Source organism: Diachasma alloeum, unplaced genomic scaffold (genome assembly GCF_001412515.2).
Source record: "Diachasma alloeum isolate Michigan unplaced genomic scaffold, Dall2.0 Dall_scaffold_00288, whole genome shotgun sequence".
NCBI classification, from domain to species: Eukaryota; Metazoa; Arthropoda; class Insecta; order Hymenoptera; family Braconidae; genus Diachasma; species Diachasma alloeum.
Genome location: NW_021680427.1, coordinates 932794 through 958414, shown reverse-complemented (window position 1 = coordinate 958414; position 25621 = coordinate 932794). Strand labels below are relative to the sequence as shown.

Sequence of the window (25621 nt, the reverse complement as noted above, 5' to 3'; positions counted from 1 at the left end):
ACTCGAATTTTCTAATTTTTTTTCTTGCTATTTTTCTTTTCTTCTCATCAAGAAAATCAAACGAAAAAACTTAGAAAATTTGAGCCGAGAAAATTCTATAGAAAATATCTCAATAGAATAAGTTATACAGAAAAATTGAATTCTATTTACTTTTTCTACTGAATATTTTCTATTGAACATTTCAATAGAATCGCCCAAAAACTAACAGAACAGTTCAATAGAAATTCAATAGAATTTTCTACTGAATTTGATAGGTTTTTCAATGAAATTTTTTCGTCCGTGATTTTTTCAACATTAAAAGGATTTCCGACTTACATCGATGTAGGTTTAAATATAATTAAATATTTAAATAATTAAATATATTCATACATTTCAAAGCATGTTGGGAACACTTCTACATCATATTCAATTTTCATTGAAATCGAATCGATTTCATTATTCGTAATCAGTGATGTCAAAAAAAAAATTGGAATATGACGGCCACATGACGTGTTACAAAATGTTTGGACATCCCTATTTTAAACAGCGCGCCGATTGCATCGAGACCTACAAGATCTCTCTCTTATCGACAAGAGTAACAAAAATAGAATCGAACCTCGAACGCGTTTTTGTACTTAAAAATCTAGACTAGAAATCATGATCCTCCGATTCTCCAGCAATTTCTTCGTCAGGTGAATAACGAAGGGGATCATGATCCTTCTCAGGAATCTACAGAATATAAATACCTTGATAATTCTCCTGGCAATGACATTGTGTGTCGTATTCATGATTCAAGTTAAGGATATTTACACGAAAAACCGAAAGTACCACAGGTATTTGGGGTACAAGCAGTACGTAAGTGTCTGAGGAACTTCCCAAGTCCTTGAAAAGTTTATTAAAAACCCTTTAAGACTTCTAGGCCTGATGAGAACCTTTTGAAATCCCCAGATAACCGAGATATCAGTGGGGATGAACGAAGCTGAGAAAACGGTAAACAAGTCGTCCACTTATGTTCACCAGCTGAGTGAAGCTATTATGAAGCACGAGAAGGAGAACAGACTCAACTCGACTTCACCACGAGTGACATTTCCACTTTAGTGAAAGTTATAGTGTAAGCACATGGATTAAGACTAAAACGCTTGTATTTTTGATAAACTCTTTTTTTGTACTTGGAAATGCAACTCAGCAAGTGCTTGGGATTTTTATACGTGCTTGGAGGAGGGATTGAGAATTCATTTTACTGTATTTTGGTTGTTGTTAACCGATGGTTGCTTTGGGGACTAATTTTTTAATTCATGCTTGCAACCAGTTTAAAGTAGCTCTGCCCTTACGATAAATTCAAAGATTATTGAAAACTGCAACAAAATTGCAGGAAACTCGGTTATATTCGGAATTCAAATTTTTTTCTCAATTTAATTATCATTTTGGTTTTTCAAAGAAGAAATGTTTACAAATCAGGATTTAACTCAGTGTCTTATGTAAAAATCAACATTTCCATTGTAATCAAAGATTAAAATCTAAATGTTTTTTCATTAGATTCATTAGAAAAAATCAAGAATTTTTTTGACACCTCATACAAAATAATCCATCGTTTTGCAAACAAGTTTTATTGTTTATTTATAAGAGGGAAATGTTTGAAAAAAATTCAATATTTTCCGAAATTTAATTTAGATAATACTGACTGGGTATGAATTTTTTCAAATTTTTTCCATGCAATTCAGTTGAAAAATTAATAAACGGAAAATATCTAAAAGTACAGCGTAGCCCGGCCGAAGGGTAGAGCTACTTTAAGATGATTGATGTGAATGTGAGAGGAGATTGTTGGGAATTCTTGAGTTGAGGGTGAATATTTTTAATTCTTGAATTTTGTTTCATTCTTGAATCAGGAATTTTTAGTTTTTTGTTCGAGAATTGAGTGAAGAAATCTTGACGGAGAATTAAAAAATTCTGGACCTAACAATACAAAAATTCTCAAATAATGTCGAAGTATTAGTCGAATTAACAACATGTAATTGATATTGTTAGTGGGAAAATTGTTGGGAATTTTTGAATCAAAAAATTCAATGAATTTAATACGAAATTCAAGAATTTTCATCAAGTTCTTGTGTTAAGGATGAGTATTCTCAATACTTGAATTGATTGCATTTTATTCTTGATTAAGGAATATTTTGTTGTGTTCAAGAATTGAGGAAAGAAATCTTGGGGGTAAATTAAAAAATTCTGGATCTAACAATACAAAAATTCTCAAATAAAGTCGAGGTATTAGTCGAATTAACAACATGTAATTGATATTGTAAGTGGGAAAATTGTTGGGAATTTTTGAATCAAAAAATTCAATGAATTTGACACGAAATTCAAGAATTTTCATCAAATTCTTGTGTTAAGGATGAGTATTCTCAATACTTGAATTGATTGCATTTTANGATGATTGATGTGAATGTGAGAGGAGATTGTTGGGAATTCTTGAGTTGAGGGTGAATATTTTTAATTCTTGAATTTTGTTTCATTCTTGAATCAGGAATTTTTAGTTTTTTGTTCGAGAATTGAGTGAAGAAATCTTGACGGAGAATTAAAAAATTCTGGACCTAACAATACAAAAATTCTCAAATAATGTCGAAGTATTAGTCGAATTAACAACATGTAATTGATATTGTTAGTGGGAAAATTGTTGGGAATTTTTGAATCAAAAAATTCAATGAATTTAATACGAAATTCAAGAATTTTCATCAAGTTCTTGTGTTAAGGATGAGTATTCTCAATACTTGAATTGATTGCATTTTATTCTTGAATCAGGAATATTTTGTTGTGTTCAAGAATTGAGGAAAGAAATCTTGGGGGTTAATTAAAAAATTCTGGATCTAACAATACAAAAATTCTCAAATAAAGTCGAGGTATTAGTCGAATTAACAACATGTAATTGATATTGTAAGTGGGAAAATTGTTGGGAATTTTTGAATCAAAAAATTCAATGAATTTGACACGAAATTCAAGAATTTTCATCAAATTCTTGTGTTAAGGATGAGTATTCTCAATACTTGAATTGATTGCATTTTATTCTTGAATCAGGAATATTTTGTTGTGTTTAGGAATTGAGGAAAGAAATCTTGGGGGTTAATTAAAAAATTCGAGATCCAACAATACAAAAATTCTCAAATCAAGTCGAAGTATAGATGGAAGAATATTATTGAATTAACAATATGTGATTGATATTGAAAGTGAGAGGAGATTGTTGGGAATTCTTGAATCAAGAAATTCTTCAGTTAAGGATGAGTATTCTCAATTCTTGAATTGATTGTATTTTATTCTTGAATCAGGAATATTTAGTTATTTATTCTTCAATTGAGGAAACAAATCTTGAGTTGATAACACAAAAATATGACAATAACTTCCGCCCTTTAGGTCAATAAGTTGAAAATTCTTGAACAAACTACAATGTGATTTTCTAAGAATATTATTGAATATTCTTGAATTAAGAATATACGGTATTCTTGGATGGAAAATGAACAAATTCTCAATTTGAGGATGAGTGTTCTCTAATTTTAAAACAAAATTGTCTGAAATCCAAAATATTTATCTGAAATTCTTAAATTAAATGTATTTCATGCTTCAATGAAGACTAATTAGCTTGTTCTTCACGAGTAGAGAACAACATTTTCGATCCAACTATAAAAAATTCTCGGACAAATTACAACTTCATTCTCGAATGAAGTTAAGGCATAGGTGGAAAGATGTTATTGAATGCGCTTTAATTAAGTATATTCGATTTTACTGAATTGACAACGCGTGAATTGTTGAGTTAGAGGTGAATGTTTTATAATTTAAAATCTTTGTAATTTAAAAGCAAATTTTTCTAATGTCCAAAAGGGCCTGCCTGAGATTCTTGAATAAACTGTACTTTACTTTCGAGTCAAGAATATTTTTGACAATACAAAAAAACAAAAATTCTTGAGTAACGACAATGTCATTTTCTAATAATTAAAGTATAGGACATTGTTGAATATATTTTAATCAAAAACACACAATAAAAAAATATAAAACACAAATTTATAAGTTAAGAACGAATGTTGGCTACCTCATTCCACTTAAGGATGAATATTGTATTAACTTAACGACAAAATTCTTTGAATTCAAGAATATCTGCTTGAAGTTATTCAATCAACTGTGTTTTATTCTCAAACCAAAAATAATTATTTATTCATTCTTGATTAGAAGGAAAAAATTTTGATTTGGGAACTTGAGAATTCCTACTTTAAATAATACACCAATTATCGCGCACGTAATGTTTCGACATTCTCACTCAATAATCTCAGCAAAAAAAATAAACTTAGTCTAGTCACCAACTGATGCTATTGTACTACTAACATTTTGTATAAAAAATATATAATTTTATATCTACCAATCACCACCTCAAAACTCCGTAGACATACACCTCAAATCATGTTTATCCCCCTCGAAAGGTTCAAGAACTCCATGTGGAGCGCAGATCCAAGGATCTTGAGTGTCTTTCTGCCACTGCAGAAGCTTCTCCCTCAGCTCCTTGAACACCCCTTTGGCAGAGGGTTCAAACGCGATATTTTTTAGCTCCTCAGGATCCATCTTGAGATCAAAAAGTTCCCACTCTGGCCTGTGGTAATAACTCTTGAGGTCTTTGTACCACTCCAGGGGCATGTTCGAACGACTCCTGTTGAGGAGATCTTGAAAGGTCGGCGAGAGGTAGAAGTCCTGGTCGATGGGGAAGGGCATGCCATAATTCAAATTGTGAATCAACTTGTATCTTTTTGATCGAGCTACTCTCATCGGGTAGTACATCGTCACCTCGTGGTGGGTCTGACTCGCGAAGACGATTTGGTCGTTGTTGATGGGCTTGTCATCCAGAAGAGGCAGCAGAGAGTTTCCCGTTAGTTTTGTTTGACGTAGTGGAGGGATTTCGTTGGACTCTGGGAATTCTTCAATGTCGAACCAGTCTAGAAGTGTTGGGACAATGTCCAGGAGGGAAGTCATGCTGTAAGTCACCTGGTTGTTTCGTTTTGGGTGGAGGGGAGAGGAGATCATCAGGGGCTCTGCCATCCCAGGGTCGTAGAGGTTCGTTCTGCCACTGGGGAAGGGTATCCCATTGTCTGATGTGTACATGACTAGAGTGCTATTCTTTAATCCTGCGTCGTTCAGTTCCTTGAGGATCAGTCCAACCCCTTGGTCGAGACGAGACATCGTGGTGTACTGGGCAGAGATGTCCTTTCGAGCTGGCTCCGTGTCCTGGATGAAGTAGGGCACTGGGACCTCGTCCCACTGGTAGTATATGGGGGTCCAATCAGGGATCGTGCCCATCCCAGTGCCTCCGTTCCCGAATTTCTCACAGAAGTTCCCGTACTCTGGGTTTGTGTGGCCACATCTGTGGGGGTCGTGGAAGGCTATGTAGAGGAAGAAGGGCTGGTCCTTCGATTCTGAGAGGAATTTACGGGTGAGGAGCTTAATGTGGGTGATGTTGCGACCCACTTGCAGGATTGAGTGGTCCTCTTCGGTGTAGGCGAAGTCGAAGGGGTAGACCTCGCTGGGCCCCACGTGCTTTTTACCGATAATTCCTGGGGAGAGAGGGATTGAAATAGATTTAGTAGACGATTTTTCTCCTGCGAACGGTCAGGGATAGTCGTGTTCATAAATTATAATTAACCGTTGAATTTTGAAGTCGTCAATTAGTTAACATCACTCTTGAATTTCTTGTTATTTAAGTAACATAAATTCTAATATGCAAATTCTGAGTAATTTTACTAATCAATAATTTAGGTAGGAAAATTGACGATTATTTGGTTAATCGAAAATCCCTTTTACGAAATTTGAATGATTTAGTTGATGGAAAATTTACAGTTCCATGTTATCAAATATTTAATTCATCGGGCGGAAAATTAAATTATTCATTTTATATGTTATAGTATTTAAAATTTTAATGACTATATTTAAACCTTTATCAATGTAAGTCAGAAATCCTTTTGATATTGAAGAAATGTAATATTGATGGCTATCACTGCTAATGGTATGGACTAGGGCAGGCAAGTATGAAAAAATTGAATAAAAAAATTTAACGAGTTCGCTAGAATTTCTGAAATTTTTCTAGAATTTCTATTGAACTTTCCACTAGTTTTCGGGTGATTCTATTGAAAAAGTCAACAGAATTCGATTCGATACAACTTAGTCTACTGAGATATTTTCTCAAATTTTTCAAGTGTTTTGTTTGATTTGTTTGATGGAAAGAAAAGAAAAATAGAATGAAAAAAACTGAGAGTATTTGAACCAAAAGAATTCTATAGAAAATATCCCAATAGGAGAAGTTGTATAGAACAATCGAACGTCTGAAAGTTTCTCGACTTTTTCTATGGAATATTTTCTAACGAACCTTTCGGCCAAAAGCTTATAGAAAATTCAATAGAAATCCGACGGAATTGTCTAGTGAATTCATTAGGTTTTTCTACTAATTTTTCGTGCCTGGGAAGACTAAAATTTACCAACTGACTTGAATTTTCATTAAAGACAGGAATATTCAGTCCCAAATTGCGCTGAATTCTCAATTACTTGAAAATTTGAGGATATATTTGCCTGAATTTTTCTGATTCTTATCAATTTTCATGGTTTGATATGTACAGTTTCCATTTGTTTTTTCGTTAAATTGTGATTTTTTAATGGCGAAATTCCTTCAAATTTCAGTGGAATTTTCGCTCAACACAAACTTTCAAGAGGTAATTTTGGATATTATTCGTATGAAATTTCTTGGCTCTTCTTTTTTTATTACCTTGATAGGACTTTACCTGTTCGAATATTATTGTTTTTCAATATTTTCGGAAGACTCTGAACATCATCGAAGGACTGGAAATGATGAACCCCCTGATGAAGTCCGTACATCCCATTCTGATGACTCGGAAGGCCGGTTAGAATAGTAGAACGACTGCGAACAATCAACTGATAGTTAGTTCTTGCATTTCTCAAGATTTTCCCGATCTTTACTCATGAGATAAATTATCGAATCACTAATATAATAATAATATTCCAATTCGCAATATGAATGAACAACATTTTTCTCGTTTGGAGAACGAAAATGATTAGAGGGAGAATATTTAACTGACTTAAAAAGACTCATGTTTTTAGCATCTTCATATAAATACTAAATATTATGGGTCTTCAATTGAAAATGTTTCAAATTTAATTCCAAGATACACGGACGGAAAAATTTAATAGAAAAACGTATCGAATTCGTTAGAAAATTCTATTGAATTTCTATTGAACTGTTCTATTAGTTTTTGGCCGATTCTATTGAAATGTTCAATAGAAAATATTCAGTAGAAAAAGTCAATAGAAGTCAATTTTTCTATATAACTTATTCTATTGAGATATTTTCTATAGAATTTTCTCAGCTCAAATTTCCCAAGTTTTTTCGTTTGATTTTCTTGATGAGAAGAAACGAAAAATAGAATGAAAAAAACTTAGAAAATTCGAGTCGAGCAAATTCTATAGAAAATATATGAAAAAAATAAGTTATATAGAAAAATCGAATTCTGTCGACTTTTTCTATTGAATGTTTTCTATTGAACATGTCAATAGAATCAGCCGAAAGCTAATAGAAAGTTTAATAGAAATTCAATAGAATTTTCTAACGAATTCGATAGGTTTTTCTATTAAATTTTTCCGTGTGTGTAGTGCAATTTTGGGAAATAATAACAATGTTCGTATGGATAAGAGCGAGAAAAAGCTCCTGTAAGTTTTCAACTACAAGAAATCTCGGAAAACCGGTAAAAAATTTTCAATTTCCACTGCAATGACTAGTAAATAGGGAACTTGCATGAAGCTCAATCCTTTCTAATTTCCTTATTCACACATTCCTCGTAACATATGGATAGCTAAACGTCGAAAATTAGGGAAAAATATTGCCTAGATATCTTTTGATAATTAACTGTGAATCAGTCGTTTTCAAGGCCAATTTTTCGGTCATGACGTCACGAAGACGGTCGGGTCACGCTTCATTGGTCGAAAAAAAAGAGAGTGGGAAGTTGTCGTGCTCTATTGGCCGAGGCGCACCTCAAGGTTGGGTTAGGTCGGCTCGAGCCATTCTGTGATTGGTCCAGCGTTCGACCGTCTGTGTGACGTCATTAGCGATTTCCAAGCGTTTGAAATCCACAACTTTTAACAACTAATTATTAATTAATAATTAATGAGCAATATTCAAACATTTGTGAATGAAAAATGAATTATTCATGTCCCAAACTCGAGACTAGAAAATTGAAAAAAATTCATGCAAGTTCCCGGTTATCTAATTCCTCATTAGCAAAGGAAAAAAATCCCGTTTTCGAAGCTTCACTTGTCCTACATAGATTCAATTATCGATCAATTTACCTTGGAGAGCAGCTGCTCACAGAAGTGTACGCATTATTAAAAATCAAACTGTCTCTCGCCAGAGCATCCAAATTCGGTGTTTGAGATATTTTGTTCCTGTAAGACCCCATCTCAAACCCTCCATCGTCAGCTGATTCAAGTAACATAAAAAATTCAAATCAAGTATTCATAATGTGAAACTATGAGTAGAAAAGCCTCCGCTTTCGCTGAAACATCGATTGAATTCCTCCTTAAACTCTATAAGAATTCTATTGAAATGTCATAGGAATTATTTCATAGAAAATACTATAGAAATTATTTAAATTCTATTTTTTTTCGCCGATTTCTATTCATGACTTCACAAGACCCAGATTTCGGAAGACCTAGATATAGGTTTAACCATTGCATATTGTAGAAATATTTTTTATTGTCATTTTTTTTTGTTTCGCATTATTAAATTAAATCCCTTCACCCCTTTCCCCTTGTAGAATGCGGCGAGGGGGAAACAGTGGAAGAGAGCTCATTCGCTAGCCTTTAATCAGGTTTTTACTGTTGAAATAACAATAAAATTGCTATGGATGTTTTTCATACACCATTTCCTTAATTTTCTTCGCCCAAACCCATTTAATTCGCTTTATTCGAAAACTGTGCCCACGTTATTCGACAATTGCACTGAGAGAAAAACAAACACGTTGTCAAACAAGTCTCATTTAGGCCAACAAAATCGCTAGTTGAAAATTGCCAAAAAGGAATTTGTTTGATTCGAATTTGAAAGTCTCTCAAACATGAATAATTGTTATGCTTTCGACAGCAACGAAATATTTGGTTCAAGAGGCGGATAATTCAGACCAGACGCTGCCTTTTCAGGGTGAAAATATCTCATATATAGAGGAAAATTAATCAACAAATATTTTATCCCTAAGTTACAAGATTGCTATATCATTATTATTGTTTCATTTAAGGGTTCATTTCCTGTCTGTGATTATTAGACAGCCGAAACTAAAAACTACTATCCCTTGTTTGGCATACAGTAGTCTCCCTATTTTATGTCTGTGCCTTCGGCTTGACCCTTCGGAGATTACCTTACGTATCCTTCACATGTATNTTTGTGGTAAGTGCGTGTGTCCCGCTGCGCGACGGGACGCGCAGTGGGAGACTCTTTGGGGCCACCCCTCATGTGTTATGTATAGCCTCGTGTTTTGTCGTTTATAACCTCAACATGTCCCCGGTGAAAACAAATTTGAAAAAGAAATCTCCAGTTTCAGTGGAGGTACACATTAAAATAAAAGCCGTAGACGAGGTAACAAGCGGGACTCCAGTTTCAGCAATTGTTGAAAATCTCAACGTTCACGAGGCCACTGACGTCGTGGGTGAAACGAAAAGACAAACTCGAAAAGTGGAAAAACGAGCTCGAAAATGTTCTTCCTCAATCCAGAAAAAAATTGGTGAAACCAGTTAACATCTTGGTGGATAAAGCACTGTTGTGTTTGATAATAAAAACAATTAAACAGACAAAAGACCCATTCTAATCATTTCACCCTCTGGATTTCATTTCATTTGACAGGTTGAGGTTATGGTTGCTCCCACTACAGGAAAAGTGAAACAGGCAGATTCCACTCTCTCTCTCTGTTTCTCTCTTCTCAAGTCACGCCCTCCACGGAAAAGTGGGGGGTCCCAGGCCGTTTGGGTGCGCCGAATTCTCAGTCTCAAGGCCAAAATAATAGGGAGACTACTGTAAAACAAAGATTTTTCGGGAGCAAAATACGTATGGGAGTATCGAATAACGAAAGACTAGTGCTAGAAATGACATTTCTTGCGTGTACAGAGAATGCAATTTTTTTTTTGAACTACTATATCCATTTTTGCGACAAAAATTTTTCATTCCGGCGCACTCTCTGCATATTTGGCACAAAAAAAATCCTTTTTTGGTAATTAAAAAAAAAATATTTTCTTGGCACAAGTAAGACTTGTTTGAGAACTTTGTCGTTTTTCTCTCAGTGTGGGGTGGATCGGTTTTCAACATTCGAAATCAGAGTTCGGGGCACTACGTTTTATTTTCACGAATATTCATCTAATTCCTAACTTTTTCAATCAAAATCAAGTGTCTCTCTATCGGAAGAACATCCCAATTGACTTCTAAAAGTCAATATTTCACATTTGACGGCAAAAGACAGAAATAATTCGATACTAATGGGCACCCTTAACGCAATTCAAGTAAAACAAATTTTTTTTATCAACAAAAGTTGCTAAAAAATTTGTTTTGCTTGAATTGCGTCAAATATTCCATTTTCTTTCGTTTCATGTTGCCCCACTCTCCCCTACCTCAATACCTCCAATAAAATTCTGATAGAATTCGACTGAAAGGCCAACGAAATTTTCCAGCCGATGCGTCAGGCTTTTCATTCAGTTTCTCCAGTCCTGGCTAAATGCCTTCAATAAAAACGCCGGATCGCAACTTCAATTGAATATTACCCAAGATCAATACGGCGTTTCTCCGCTCCCCATGCACCTCGTCCAGCACCGACAATGCGCTGACGATCAACAGGAGAAATGGGTGAACTGTCATTCTAAATCTCCTCCAGACTTTGTCAAACCCTGCGCTGCGCTGTTTTGTTTTGCACTGCTCCGTTCTGTTGCACCAATTGGACAACGATCCGCGTCAGTTGTTGCTGTCGCTCGCTGGCCGCTTGCCGCTTATTGCCACTGCCACGTTAGCTCCACTGCTTTCACTCCAGACCAGAGGTTCAGTCTCATTCCTCATCTTATTTTTTGTCTACTTTTTACCCTTTCGTTGTAGTTGTGAGTGTGGGGAGTGACATGCATCGACAAATATCCAGAGTTATTTATCGATCGGGGGCGGGAGGGAGATCGGTGACGTTTGTACAGGTTAACTGGACATTGTTGACCCCATCACTTTCTCTTATTTAAAAAAAAATTCAATTATTGGATTTATGCGTTGTTGTGAGGCTAACGGGGTCTATTTTGTGGTCGAAACGCGCGAGTCAGTGGGGGATTGGGGAGTTTACTGCCGGTTCTGTGAAAAAAAGAGCCGAGACTGATGAAAATCGATGGGTCCCGCCTTTCACGTGACTACGATTTTTGAATGTTTTTTTACCTTATGGAAAATATTGTGGTTGATTTTTGCAGCTTTTCGAGGGATCGGCTGCGAGTTTTTTAATGGAGTTTTTTTTGTATCGAAGGGATTGTTTGGTTGTCGATCATTTTTACTTTAGGGGAGGGTAGGGTAAAATGGACACTGTAGACTTTTTTAAAATTATTCATAACTCAGAAACAAATGTATCAATAGAGCTCAGTTTAGGCTCATCACAAAGGGAAAGAATTGTTCTTTGTATTGAAAAAAAATGATTAAATTTCATCAACATTTCAACCCGTCACTAATATTTGAAAAAAGTAAAAAGTGTCTGTTTTGCCCCAACCTCCCCTAATACGTCTTTGCTGACGAATGCAGCTTTATTTTAGTTGGGAATTTGTGGCGAAGTGAAACAGATGTGCAATTGGTTTTTGCTGTCTCTGAGAATAAGAGATTGTTTTGGAGATAACACGAAGGAAAAAATTTAGTAGAAAAACCTATCGAATTCGTTAGAAAATTCTATTAAATTTCTATTAAACTTTGTATTAGTTTTTAGCTGATTCTATTGACATGTTCAATAGAAAACATTCAATAGAAAAAGTCAACAGAATTCGATTTTTCTTTATAACTTATCCTTTTCATATATTTTCTGTAGAATTTGCTCGACTCAAATTTTCAAGTTTTTTTCACTCTATTTTTTTTTCTTCTCATCAAGAAAATCAAACGAAAAAACTTGGAAAATTTGAGCCGAGAAAAATTGAATTCTATTGACTTTTTCTACTGAATATTTTCTATTGAACATTTTAATAGAATCGGCCAAAAGCTAATAGAACAGTTTAATAGAAATTCAATAGAATTTTCTAACGAATTCGATAGGTTTTTCTATTAAATTTTTTCGTCCGTGTTCTAATCGTTCAAATTTACGTTTCCAAATTTTTGTGTCAGAGCAACGAAATATTGTCCAAAGAGTCCAAATTGCAATTTTTAGAAGGTGTCTGTACGTATGTATGTATGTGTGTGCACTTTTTTTGAAATTTTCATTATACGTTAAAAGTTTAAATGTCTTGTCAAGTTCTTCTCAAGTCAATATAGAAAAATCGATTTCAGTTTCAAGTCAACTGAATTCGATTTTTCTATATAACTTATTCTTTTCATATATTTTCTGTAGAATTTGCTCGACTCAACTTTTAAAGTTTTTTTCACTCTATTTTTTTTTCTTCTCATCAAGAAAATCAAACGAAAAAACTTGGAAAATTTGAGCCGAGAAAAATTGAATTCTATTGACTTTTTCTACTGAATATTTTCTATTGAACATTTTAATAGAATCGGCCAAAAGCTAATAGAACAGTTTAATAGAAATTCAATAGAATTTTCTAACGAATTCGATAGGTTTTTCTATTAAATTTTTTCGTCCGTGTTCTAATCGTTCAAATTTACGTTTCCAAATTTTTGTGTCAGAGCAACGAAATATTGTCCTAAGAGTCCAAATTGCAATTTTTAGAAGGTGTCTGTACGTATGTATGTATGTGTGTGCACTTTTTTCGAAATTTTCATTATACGTTAAAAGTTTAAATGTCTTGTCAAGTTCTTCTCAAGTCAATATAGAAAAATCGATTTCAGTTTCAAGTCAACTGAATTCGATTTTTCTATATAACTTATTCTTTTCATATATTTTCTGTAGAATTTGCTCGACTCAACTTTTAAAGTTTTTTTCACTCTATTTTTCTTTTCTTCTCATCAAGAAAATCAAACGAAAAAACTTGGAAAATTTGAGCCGAGGAAATTCTATGGAAAATATCTTAATAGAATAAGTTATAGAGAAAAATTGAATTCTATTGACTTTTTCTACTGAATATTTTCTATTGAACATTTTAATAGAATCGGCCAAAAACTAATAGAACAGTTTAATAGAAATTCAATAGAATTTTCTAACGAATTCGATAGGTTTTTCTATTAAATTTTTTCGTCCGTGTTCTAATCGTTCAAATTTACGTTTCCAAATTTTTGTGTCAGAGCAACGAAATATTGTCCTAAGAGTCCAAATTGCAATTTTTAGAAGGTCTCTGTACGTATGTATGTATGTGTGTGCACTTTTTTCGAAATTTTCATTATACGTTAAAAGTTTAAACGTCTTTTCAAGTTCTTTGAAGTTCAGGTTGTTCGATTTTTTTTTCAAGTTTTCTTTGTTACCAAGTGGTTTTGACCAAGTTTTTTTGATGGACGTTTTTTAGACATGAACCCTTTCAAGCATTTCACATCTTTGTGACATCGCAGAACATTATTCCATAAGCTGATAAGATAATTCAGATGAAGAACATTGGAAAATCAGGAAACACGTTCGGAATGACCAATTCCCGAGGCAAATGAGGGGCTAATTATCGAAATACCCGAACCATTTCCTCATCTCATTACTAAATTGTATCCATGCTTCCACTTTGTGGCTGATTACATCATGCGTGATCCATCCAACCCCATTACTAATAAAGTCGACTAATTAAACTATTGAACATCATTTGTCAAATTGACATAATTTTTGATTACAGATTAATAGAATAGGCTTGTACCATGTCGGAAGAGAAGATCGTCTGTCTGTTCGATGTGGACGGAACCCTCACCAAGCCACGTCAGGTAAATAAACTCGTGACGAATCAGTAGTGAGGGAGAACATGCCGAATTTACATTATGACTCAATACTTTTATTTCAGAAAATCGAGCCACAAATGGAGCAATTCTTGCTCGAAACTGCGAAAAGAGAAAAGTTTGATATTGGAATAGTGAGTGGGTCTGATATCGCGAAAGTTAAGGAACAGCTTGGCGACGATGTCATCTCGAAGTACAAGTATGTCTTTGCTGAGAACGGCCTGATAGCGTATGTCGATGAGAAACAGCTTCCAAGTGAGGTAACAAAACAACTAACAAATCAACACAACTTAAGGGTGCCAAGTGAATTTGAAGAAAAATTCAAAAAAAATTTTTTCTTTCCCTCCACCATCGGAGGAATATGTATTCATCCATTCGACGAAATTTCAAACCCGCAACCGGAACTAGACATCGAGAAAATAAATGCGGAAAATCCTCTATTTCGCGTGACGAACCTCGAGAAAGCATGGGATCAAATGGGTACGGGGGGTTGAAATATCTCTCCTATTCACCCCGGTACCCCATTGTTTTTTTGTCGCTATCACATTTGACACATAATTCCCCATATCTTCAAATTTTTTCAAATTTTTCTTGAGTTCCTAGGGGGGCGAAACGTTCAATTTAATCAAAACTCCATAAGAGCCCGTGTATAAGACTGATTTTGTTTATTTAATTTCTCGATACCCATAAGTTCTAAAATTCTAAAATTGTCACCAATGTTCACCATCTGTTTAATACTATTAATTTAAAAAATTATAACTCTGTTGGTAAATGTCATTTTCAAGGTCATCGCCAAATTCACTTCGCACCCTTAAGGGGAGACTATTATGAGCTTTCAAGGTCGCGAGGTATTGGAATACTGAGGTTTTTTATACTTTGCAGATCGATTATATATGGCTAAAAATGAATAATTAGTGGGAAAAAATGATTGTTTATTTGTTAGTTTGCCCCGCAGACGCTTAAAACATCGAAAATAGTCCAGCCCCTGCAATTTTTTAGCTACAGAGCAAATGTATGCAATAACAATTACGAATTAGTTTTTTGAAATTCGACTTCAACACGGCTAATTTCATTTTTTGTTTTCAAATGAACAATTGGACCATAAATGGTGGATAAATATTGAATTTTAAAATGCAAAAATCAAAAAATGAAAAATTGGGAAAAATGTTTTGAAACGAAATTAAAAAAAAAAATTCTTTGGACCGAATGAATCCGAGGCTTAGTCCAATTTTTTAATATGTTTCGTAAAAAAAGTCACTTTGGGTAAAGAAATAAGAAAAATCTTCAATTGAGGTGAGAAAAAGGGGTACCACGCACAATTTTCTACTTTTTCGGCATTATTTTAAAGCATTTCCGATGATGTGAGCTAATTGATCTTATTGACAACCCGAAAAAATTGACCTGTACTGAAATGCAAAATTTTGTCAAAAACTCACAAAACTCAAAAATTAACATTGTAGGCGTAATACAATTGGAAAAAAATTGAAAAATTTTTTTTCAGACTTTTGAATGATAAGAAAGCCATATAAGAAGCCTAGAAAAAATTGAATTATTGAAGGTACAGAACCATACCAATAATTGGCGAAAACACCCATATATTTATTTTATATGAGTTTTATGAAACAAAATTTGACTCTATATTTGGCCGAGGCTGTCAGATCTGTAATAGATGAATAGCAATAGCAATAACTCCTTCAGTTTCAAGATACTTGCAAGATAATTTAAATTTACTAGCGAAGTGGTGAAACGGTACAAGTCAATTTTGGCTATTGACTAGTTTTAAACGAATATCTCGGAATCTAAGGGAGATAGCAAAATTTTTGTTATAACCTTTTTTGTAGAGCCGATTGAGAGCTACAACAAATCTATATACGAAAATTTGGCGATCTCCCTTAGATTCGAAAATATTCCTCAAAAACTCAACTAGGAGATGAGTCGACTTAAATCATTTTACCACTTCGCTACTAAATTCATCTCTCGTTACGCTTGCTGTTAAAAAAATGTCATGGTTGATCCCCCTGAAAACTTTACGTTCAACTCTTGTATTTGCAGTCAATCCTAACTGTACTGGGAGATGATGCTCACCAGGAGTTGACCAACTTCTGTCTGAAGTACATATCCGAATTGACGTTACCCTTCAAACGAGGTACCTTCATCGAACTCCGCACTGGAATGGTGAATGTCTCGCCTGTTGGCAGAAACTGCACCACAGCCGAGAGAGATCAGTTTGCAGAGTACGATAAAGAGCATCATATTCGTGAGAAGTTCGTTCAGGCATTGAAGAAAGAATTTCCTGATCTTGGATTGACGTTTGCGATAGGTAAACTGATACTTTTACGAACATCTTTACTTAACTTTGGAAAATTAACAGACGATGTCTGGTGTTTTTATTCACGAAGATGCATTCAAAGCTCAGGAGTACTTTTATCAATTTTTTTTGTAAAGTTTGTTTTATTGACTGAAATTGGATTGGAAAATGTGAAGAGAATTCGCATTGAAAGGTGTTTCATCAAAATCGAATGAAAACTTTGACCTCGAAAACGAAATCGACCCCATCTTATAGATATTTTAATGCTGATTTTTAATTTCTTTCAGAAATCGTTCTAGCACCGTCTAGTTTTCGAGAAAACGACTAAAATGAACAATGTGAAAAATTTATAAAACAGTGAATTTGGGCATAGGTTCTCCCAGAAAAAAGCTATGAATTAGTGAAAATGCGATTTGTTCAGTGGATTTGATTTTATCCCAATTGGTTGAGTCAAATCGAGTGAGAAAAATCCTGAAAAAAGAGACTGCAAATTTTTAGAAAGGGATAATCGGTTAGAAAATGGAAATTATTTGTTTCTCTTCGAATATGGACGGCATATGAATATTTTGGAATTTTATGATCTAATTTTAACGAGAAGAAATGAATAAAATGCAAAAAAACCTAGGCGGGAAGATATAAACAAATTATATTTTCAACATTTCCCAAAAGTATTAAAATCGATATTTTTTAGAATAATGGAAAAATACCTAGAAATTCGATTTATATCTTTATCTCGTGATAGAATGAATAGAATAAATGACAGAAATTGAGAATTGGAGACTAAAAATTTTATCCAGAATTTTTTTAATAATAATATAAAATTGGTTCAGTCTCGTTCTTGAGGTCAACCACGTTCGAATTTTGTCGAACCATGCAATAAAAAAAAATCAATTCCTATTCGATGAATTCCATCCATTCATGTGATGGAATCCACTCAATGATTTATTCCAACGAATCAATTGTTTGGAGACCATGAAATGATATTCCCTCCAACATAAACTCTAATTTCAGGTGGACAAATATCAATTGACGTGTTTCCAAACGGTTGGGACAAGACATATTGCCTCCGTCACATCGACGAATGCGACAAGATCCACTTTTTCGGTGACAGATGTTACGAAGGTGGAAATGACTATCAGATTTACCAGAGCGACTTGACCGTGGGCCATCGTGTCAACGACCCTGCGGACACAATAGACGAGATAAAAGTACTGCTCGAAGTTCGCAAAGAAATGAGAAATAGGGATGGAGCACTGCAATGCCGCTAATCACCCAATTAATACCACACAAATTAGTCATTCCGAAAAGTCGTCCGACTTTGCACAGTGTATCATCGTTTTATTTTTATTGATCAAAAAGTTTATGGGAGAATAGACTATTTACCTGGGGATTAGTTAAATCACGTATTACACGCAGATTCGTGAAAAAAAAAGAATATAAAATTGTGAACTATTGAGATGAAAATTGTATTGTATGTTGATATTGCAGAATATACACAGAATTTAACTTGACGTTATCACAGTGGTGCCTAGAGTTAATATTAATTATTCCACGTTACATGCCACGGTAAATTGGCACACGTTTTGCGGAGAATGCTGCCAGCCCTTCTAGTCTGTCCTTGGTTTTAAGTATCTTTGAGTAACACTCCCTCTCAATCTCGAAGCCTTGGTCGCTTGGCACCTCGATTCCTCTCGTGATTGCTACCTTTGCCATCCTGATGCATAAAAAATTAGACATTTAAAAATTGCTGTAATGAAAAGGATAGTCGGCCTCGTGGTCAAACGTGCGAAGAAAATTTCAACAAATTCTTATGTCTATTGCGCCTACGTTAAGAGCCACAAGGGCGGCTCCTCTTCAGGGCTATTTTATTTTATTCGAACTGTTTTCTTTTTTATTGTTTCACCATAAGCCGACAGCGTTAGCCAATAATGGGACTCTCTTTCGACTGGTACTATCCTTCGAACGTTATCTCAATGTTTTTGTTCATCTTTCGTCATCTGAAATTGTCAATGAAGTCCTGTATCATGCAGAGGTTTTAAAAAATTATGAATGAATAATGAAAAAAAGTAGGAAAAATTCTTCATTTTTTCAAAGAGCATTTTTAATTTATATTCAGAATAAGTTGTATAACAAGAAATTGAAGAATGTATCTGATTTACGGTGACAAGTGGCGGCCTGTCACCCAATATCATGCAGGGGGAAGACTGACTTCGTAAATCTTTTCCCACACTGCACAGAGACATTTATTACGGAAAAGGCTCTTTGAAAAAAGTTGTAGGATTTTGGAGAATTTTTTAATCACACTTTTATCACATAAAAATGGCAGATGGCTACATACCACTGTTTTGAAAATTGAGATACCTAGCTGTCACTTCCCATGAGTGTCACAAGATAGTCAATATATTTTTGCTAACAAATTAGCAATTTGCTTCCGAATGGAATTTATATGACGGTGTATTTTAATTGATTGCAATGAGTCATTGAAATGAACATTGACTCAACGTTAAAATTTTTAACCTTTCCCTGAATATTGGTTTCAAAATAAATTTTTTCGGTCAAGGTGGCATTGGGCATATGTTAAATCACAATTGGATTCATTTCAACAATTCAATTAGGGAAGTGGTAAAACGGTATAAGTCAATTTTGACGATTGAACTGTTTTCAATGAATATTTCGGAATCTAATGAAGATGGCAAAATATTTTTAAAACCTTTTTTATAAAGCCGATTGAGAGCTAAAACAAATTAATGTAATTACGAAAATTTCGCTATCTCCCTTAGATTCGGAAATATTCCTCAAAAACTCAACTGGGAGATAAGTCGACTTAAGGCCCGGGTGTACTATCTTTCGAATGTTATCCGGATTTTTTTTTATCTTTCGTAATCCAAAATTGTCAATTGAGTGGTACATCATGTGGAAATTTCCAAAAATTATGATAGAATGATAAAAAATAAATAGAAAAAATTCTGAACTCTTTCAAAGAGCGTTTTTAACTGAGATTCAGAATGAGTTGAAAAAAGTGAAAATTACAAATATCTGATTCGCTGTGGCAAATTATCTATTAGCTGTCATTTTCCATGGTGGATAACAAAACACAAACTTCTCATGGAAAGTGACAGCTAGGTATCTAAATTTTCAAAACAGTGCTATGTAGTCGTCTGCCATTTTTATGTAATAAAAGTGTGATTAAAAAATTCTCCAAAATATTACAACTTTTTCCAAAGAGCCTTGTTCGTAATAAATGTCTCTGTACAGTATGGGAAAAGATTTACGAAATCAGTCTTCCCCCTGCATGATATTGGGTGGCAGGCCGCCATTTGTCACCGTAAATCAGATACATTTTTCAATTTCTTGTTATTCAACTTATTCTGAATATAAAGTAAAAATGCTCTTTGAAAAAATTAAGAATTTCTTATACTTTTTTTGATTATTCATTCATAATTTTTCACAACTTCTGCATGATGCAGGACTCAATTGACAATTTCAGATGACGAAAGATGAAAAAAAAAGATCGAGATAACGTTCGGAAGATAGTACACCCGGGCCTTAAACCGTTTTACCACTTCGCTACTGAATTATCTTTTAGTTATCATCGAAAAACCGTCGGTCACATATACACATGTATACATCCGGATATGGTCTAAAAATAGCATATTCGAAGGCCAAAATTAATTATCCTGACACAAAAAATTGGCAATTTCGCATTGGACGAATACAATGTTTCCATTCAGAAGCAACAATGTCGTTACTGTTCTCTCGCGATTACGTAAACTTTGTTACATATTGAACCTAATGAGCTACTAAAAATATCTAATTGTGGGAATCTCTCCATGAGTGAATTGATTCCTTCGCTTGCACGGGGCAGTGCGATTTATTGGTATAGAAGCAAATGCAGAAAAAAAATATGAAAAGCGGGAAAATATGAAAAAAAAAAAATTCGAAGAATTCAAATTTTCGAGAGAAAAATAGTATATTTCGTAACGAGTACAAAAAAAGTGTTTTCTGGCGAGTGGGAGGTTTATATCACGAGCCGAAGGCGAGTGATATAATCCCACGAGCTAAAAAACATTTTTTCACGAGTTACGAACAATATTTTTCATCACAATGTGGCGGAAATTGGACTTTTAGGCACGCGGAGCGTGCCGAAAAGTTCACTTTTCGTCACAGCGTGATAAAAAAAATATTCCGCAGCTCCCAGCCGGGAATCGAACCTGGATCTCCCAGTTTCGCACTGGACGCTCTTCCACTAAGCTACCGGGATCCACTGAGATTCTTTCTCTCGAAAGTCGACTACTTCCACCGCCTACCACCATTAGACATTAAATGAAATTCGAAGAATTGAAATTTCCGTGTTGTCATAAAATTCCATCATCAAGTAAGAAACTCCATGAATCCGATTTTGAAAAACCACATGCCAAGCAAATATCGTTTTACTCTAGAGTAATCCGTTACAATGTTAGAATGTTATGACAATATTTTTTTTGCATTTAGTTCTATAGCGATAAATTGGCCTTGAAGAGGGCTCGCACTTGAGCAAAATTTGTGGAAATTTCCTTTCTTTTGACCGCAAGACCGAATATTTCTCTCATCATAGTGTCTTCAGAAGTGTTTGCCGACAGTTCAATTATTTAAAAATTGTTTTAGTCGTCTTATCAGCAACAATGCAGATAACGAAATGATAAGAAGAAGGGGACCTAACAAATTTAATCCAGAAAATTTTGCAAATATCTTTTGAAGAAGCTCTACTCTCTCGACAGGCTGCACTATAGATTTAGATATTTTCAGTTTTTGAATTTTCCAACTAAATTGCGTGAAATAAAATGAAGAAATTCGTACCAAAATAGTATTATTAAAATTAAATTCTGTAAAATATTAATATGTATCTTACATTCTCTTCTCATAAATAAATAATGGAACTTGTTCACGGAACGGCCGATCATTTTCTATGAGGTATTAAAGTATTTCATGATTTTTTCATATTTACTGAAAAAAAATGAGATTTTAGTCTTTAATTGAAATGGAAGTGGTGATTTTCACGTAAAACGTTGGATCGAATCCTGATTTTTTAACATTTTTTCATTACATTTTTAACAAACATGTAATTCAGGTTTGTTAAAAACATTTTTTCTTTAAATTTTCTATAAATTGTTTGTAATGGTAGAGGTACTTTGAACTGATGAGTCTCGAGAAAAATACCAAAAGGGGTTTTTTTGCAGCCCACGCAGTTCTTTGCAGAAAACTTCTTGCTGTTTCAGCAGAAATTTCATACTGATAATTTGGTTGATTTAAAAATGAAATTCGATGGAGAGAAATTTCATCCAGAGTACTGTAGGAATGGGGTAAACCGGTCAATTTCTGAACGATTTCTACTTCGATTAAATATTCTATAAATAATAAAATGAAAATTGTACTGATTATTTCATTTCTCCATAATATTACTCATGTATAATCATACGATCAATTATTTTTTCTATTGACCGACATTTAATAAATAAAACAATACGGCCCAGTCGTCTGGAAATTAGGGGTTTCGGTTGCATTGGACTATTTCGGAATTTAATTATTCTTTGTTTTGTTATTTCTACTTCAAATAATTTTTTTCTCCTAATTAAAACATTCTTGAAAGTATGGCAGCTATCATATTCCCATTTAGGTGATTCTTCTATTTTAGATCCTACCACGAAACTCAAATTTCCCTTAATCGTCCAGCAATTGGCCTGTTCACCCTATCTCTGAAACTAATAAGTTTACAGAGGAATATCAGAAGACATTCTCACAGTCGATAGAATTCTCTACAAAACAGGTCTTCAGTGACTTTCACTGAGGCTCTGCATTCTGAACATATTCGCAAAATAATCTACTCATCTTTTTATTCTGGAGTTATTGCCTGTTTTCCTCATTCCGCCGCTGAATTCGCGTTTGAAAAAATTTTCTACAAAAACCTAATGCATTCGCTAGAAAAAACTATTGGAATTATACTGAAAATTCTATTTGTCGCGTGCGCGTTTACGCGTTCTTTTTACAGAAATGTCTAGGGATTTTTTTAGAAAAAAACATTACACTTTGATCTCTCTGAGTAATTCATTCACTTGAGATCGTTTCTTAGTAAATACCTGGAATTGAATTATGTAAGTTTTTAGCCGTTTTTTATGTGAGACGGAAACGATAGTGTATAAAACTTGGAAAATTTATGCCGAGGTATTTATATGAGAGGCACTTGTCTCTCCAAAGTATTCCAATAGAATAGATTTTCTACAAAAATCAAAATCTATCAATTTTTTAAATAAATTTTTTTCAAAAATTTTGTAGTAAAAAAATGACAATTCCGGAGATATCTTTGGATATTTCACTTCAAATTAATGCAACCATAGTTTAAAATATTGGTTTCGATGTCATCCTGTCGGTGTTAAAAGATCATTATCATAGCTGTATCTGCTGATCCATGATGAAATTTATTCCGATTATACCAGATTGATAATTTTTTCGAATTATTTGTTTAACCAAAAAATGAAAATTTTCGATTTTCAATCGAAAAAATCAGTTTCTGACTCTTCAAGACATTTTAAGAAAAGTCAGTCTGTACTTTTCCTTCTCAACTCGACCGTTTTCCAAATGAAAAACCATGAATTAAGTCCTTCCTCAAATTCACTCGTCATGGAATATAGAATCCAATAAAAAAAATTAATCGACCTAAAATGTACGCAGCCCCCTCCCACAGCGTACGAACTGTGTGATAATTTTTAATGATTAATTGGCCAGTAACATCACAATACTGTGTTATATAGAGGTGTTACCCAACTTCCGTTAAGAATTTATTTCCGATTTTTATCTTCAAAACTAGGGGGCAACACCCCCTGCTCGCTCCACTCGCCAACCCCCATATGACCCACATATGACCCTCATACGATCCCCATATGACATCCATAATCCTTATTCTGACCCTTGTGACCCTTAGTTTCTGACCCCCATAATCCTTGTTTGGACCCTTTCTGTGACCCTTATTCTGACCCATATGACCCTTAATCTGACTCTTGTGACCCTTATTTGATTTCTTATTCTGACCCTTGCGACCCTCAGTTTCTGACCCTCATAATCCTTATTTGGACCCTTACTGTGACCCGTATTCTTACCCATATGATCCTTAATCTGACTCTTGTGACCCTTATTTGTATTCTTATTCTGACCCTTGCGAGCCTCAGTTTCTGACCCTCATAATCCTTATTTGGACCCTTACTGTGACCCTTATTCTTACCCATATGATCCTTAATCTGACTCTTGTGACGTTTATTTGAATCATTATTATGACCCTCGTGACCCTTAGTTTCTGACCCCCATAATCCTTGTTTGGACCCTTTCTGTGACCCTTATTCTGACCCTTGCGACCCTCAGCTTCTGACCCTCATAATCCTTATTTGGACCCTTACCGTGACCCTTACTCTGAGCCATATGACCCTTAATCTGACTTTTATGACCCTTATTTAGATCATTATTCTGACCCTTAATCTGATCCTCTTAACCTTTATTTTGAACCTCATGACCCTTAATCTAACTCTCGTAACCCTTATTCTGACTCTTGTGACCCTTATTCTGATCCATACGACCCTTAATCTGACCTTTGTGACCCTCATTGGGATCATTATGCTGATTCTTAATCTGATCCTTGCAACCTTTATTGTGACCCTCGTGGCCCTTAATCTGACCCTCAATCTAACCCTCGTAACCCTTATTCTCCCCCCCGTGACCCTTATTTTGACCCTCATAACAATTATTCTGATCCTCCTGCCCCTCATGATCCTTATTTTGACCCTCATGACCCTTATTCTGACCGTCATGACCCTTATTCTGAACCTCATCCTTAATTTTGGAGTCTCAATCTCGAGTACCAAATTTTCATCACCAAAAGTCGATTTGGATTTTTATAATATTCACGAGAATGAGATTCACGGAATGTCTTCAACACTTGAATCGACAATTGCATGTCTTCCGAGCGCACTCACCTGACTCCAACCGGTCCATTAGGCAGAATTTCCCGAGCGATGCTCAAGGCCGCCTGATACGCAGCATCTCCCCCCCTGTTCTGCGGCACAGCCTTGTTAACGAGTCCAATGTCCTCCGCCTCATCGCCGTCCAGGATCTTCGCCGAGAAGATCATCTCCTTCGCCTTAGCAACCCCCACGATCCTGGGGAGCCTCTGAGTCCCCCCCGCACCGGGTATGATCGCCAGTTTCGTCTCCACGAGTCCCATTTTCGCCTCGGACGCAGCCGTCCTCATGTCAGCGGCCAACGCCATCTCAAGACCACCACCAAGAGCGGCTCCATCGATCGCCGCGATCGAGGGAATCGGTATCGACTCGATTTCGCTCATCAAATTTCTCAGGATATTCACGAACTGACCCACTTCCGCTTCGGTCATCTGCGCCCGCTCCTTCAAATCCGCTCCCGCGCAGAAGATCTTCGGCACTAGACTCCGCAAAATCAAAACCCTGACCTTCTCATCGTCCCGTATCTTGTGTAATGACTCTGATAACAGACTCACGAGATTTCTGCCGAAGGAATTTCTGGCCGCTGGCCTGTTGAGACCCAGTACTGCTATTCCGTTGTCCTTTCCGTCGAGATAATTAATCGTCACTTCTTTCGATGGATCTTCGGGTTTCTCCAGCGGCGCAGGGTCCACTTTCATTGACAGTCGCGATACTCTGGCGGTCAGCATCTTCCCACAGACAACTCGGCATGTTCGCCTTTTTATTAACGGAATAATCATGATTTACAGGGTTTTGCGGCACTAATAATCGCGGTAACTTCAACTTAAATGCATCCAAAGATCGATTTGATTTGATGATGATCACACTGAGCGGTTTTGCGGGTGTTTACGTAAAGTGTTGGATCAACACTGGCTCCATGTAAAAGTGCTGAGTTATCGCGACTTGCGGTGGTGTGAGTGCGGCCCGTGGAGGGGATACAGAAAAACGATTAAATGAAAAGTTGGGAAAAAGCTCTTGAGCGCAGTGTGATAATACGGGGGGCTTCGTTTTTTTATGATGCTCTTGATTCTGTTGAAGTGATAGCAGGGATTGGAATTGTGATGATGGGAATGTGTTAGAGTGGAGAGAGGGAAGCGCAATTGCCACGTATTGTTAGAGGGAATTACGATGGATGGGGGGATAATTACAGTCATCATGTACAGATATTATATTTTCAAATTAGAATGATTGACGTTAGCGATTGTCGGTAACGGAGGGACGGTCGAA

General features: G+C 35.2%; 3 protein-coding genes across 6 annotated transcripts; 1 reads left to right on the top strand and 2 right to left on the bottom strand.

The window, feature by feature from the left end:
* Positions 1–584: 584 nt before the first annotated feature.
* On the top strand, positions 585–17889 carry LOC107038796 (phosphomannomutase). 3 transcript variants are annotated; one of them, XM_015258076.2, is made up of 6 exons: positions 585–834; positions 928–1090; positions 13969–14053; positions 14131–14325; positions 16118–16385; positions 17385–17889. In XM_015258076.2, the coding sequence occupies exons 3-6, from the start codon at positions 13991–13993 to the stop codon at positions 17639–17641; spliced, it is 783 nt and encodes a 260-aa protein (XP_015113562.1). In that variant the 5' UTR covers positions 585–834; positions 928–1090; positions 13969–13990; the 3' UTR covers positions 17642–17889. The 3 variants fall into 3 exon arrangements, with proteins under 3 accessions (XP_015113562.1, XP_015113561.1, XP_015113563.1); XM_015258075.2 differs by lacking the exons at positions 585–834; positions 928–1090 and adding an exon at positions 10776–11076; XM_015258077.2 differs by lacking the exons at positions 585–834; positions 928–1090 and adding an exon at positions 11354–11420.
* Positions 3037–11080, bottom strand: LOC107038722 (N-sulphoglucosamine sulphohydrolase). Its single transcript, XM_029126157.1, has 4 exons — positions 10807–11080; positions 8356–8485; positions 6777–6913; positions 3037–5558 (listed from the first exon to the last, which is right to left on the bottom strand). Exons 1-4 carry the CDS (start codon positions 10898–10900, stop codon positions 4387–4389), a joined length of 1533 nt encoding a protein of 510 aa, XP_028981990.1. The 5' UTR covers positions 10901–11080; the 3' UTR covers positions 3037–4386.
* On the bottom strand, positions 17688–25474 carry LOC107038794 (methylglutaconyl-CoA hydratase, mitochondrial). 2 transcript variants are annotated; one of them, XM_015258073.1, is made up of 2 exons: positions 24371–25474; positions 17688–18087 (listed from the first exon to the last, which is right to left on the bottom strand). In XM_015258073.1, exons 1-2 carry the CDS (start codon positions 25132–25134, stop codon positions 17928–17930), a joined length of 924 nt encoding a protein of 307 aa, XP_015113559.1. In that variant the 5' UTR covers positions 25135–25474; the 3' UTR covers positions 17688–17927. The 2 variants fall into 2 exon arrangements, with proteins under 2 accessions (XP_015113559.1, XP_015113560.1); XM_015258074.1 differs by lacking the exon at positions 17688–18087 and adding an exon at positions 18096–18370.
* Between the last annotated feature and the right edge of the window lie 147 nt (positions 25475–25621).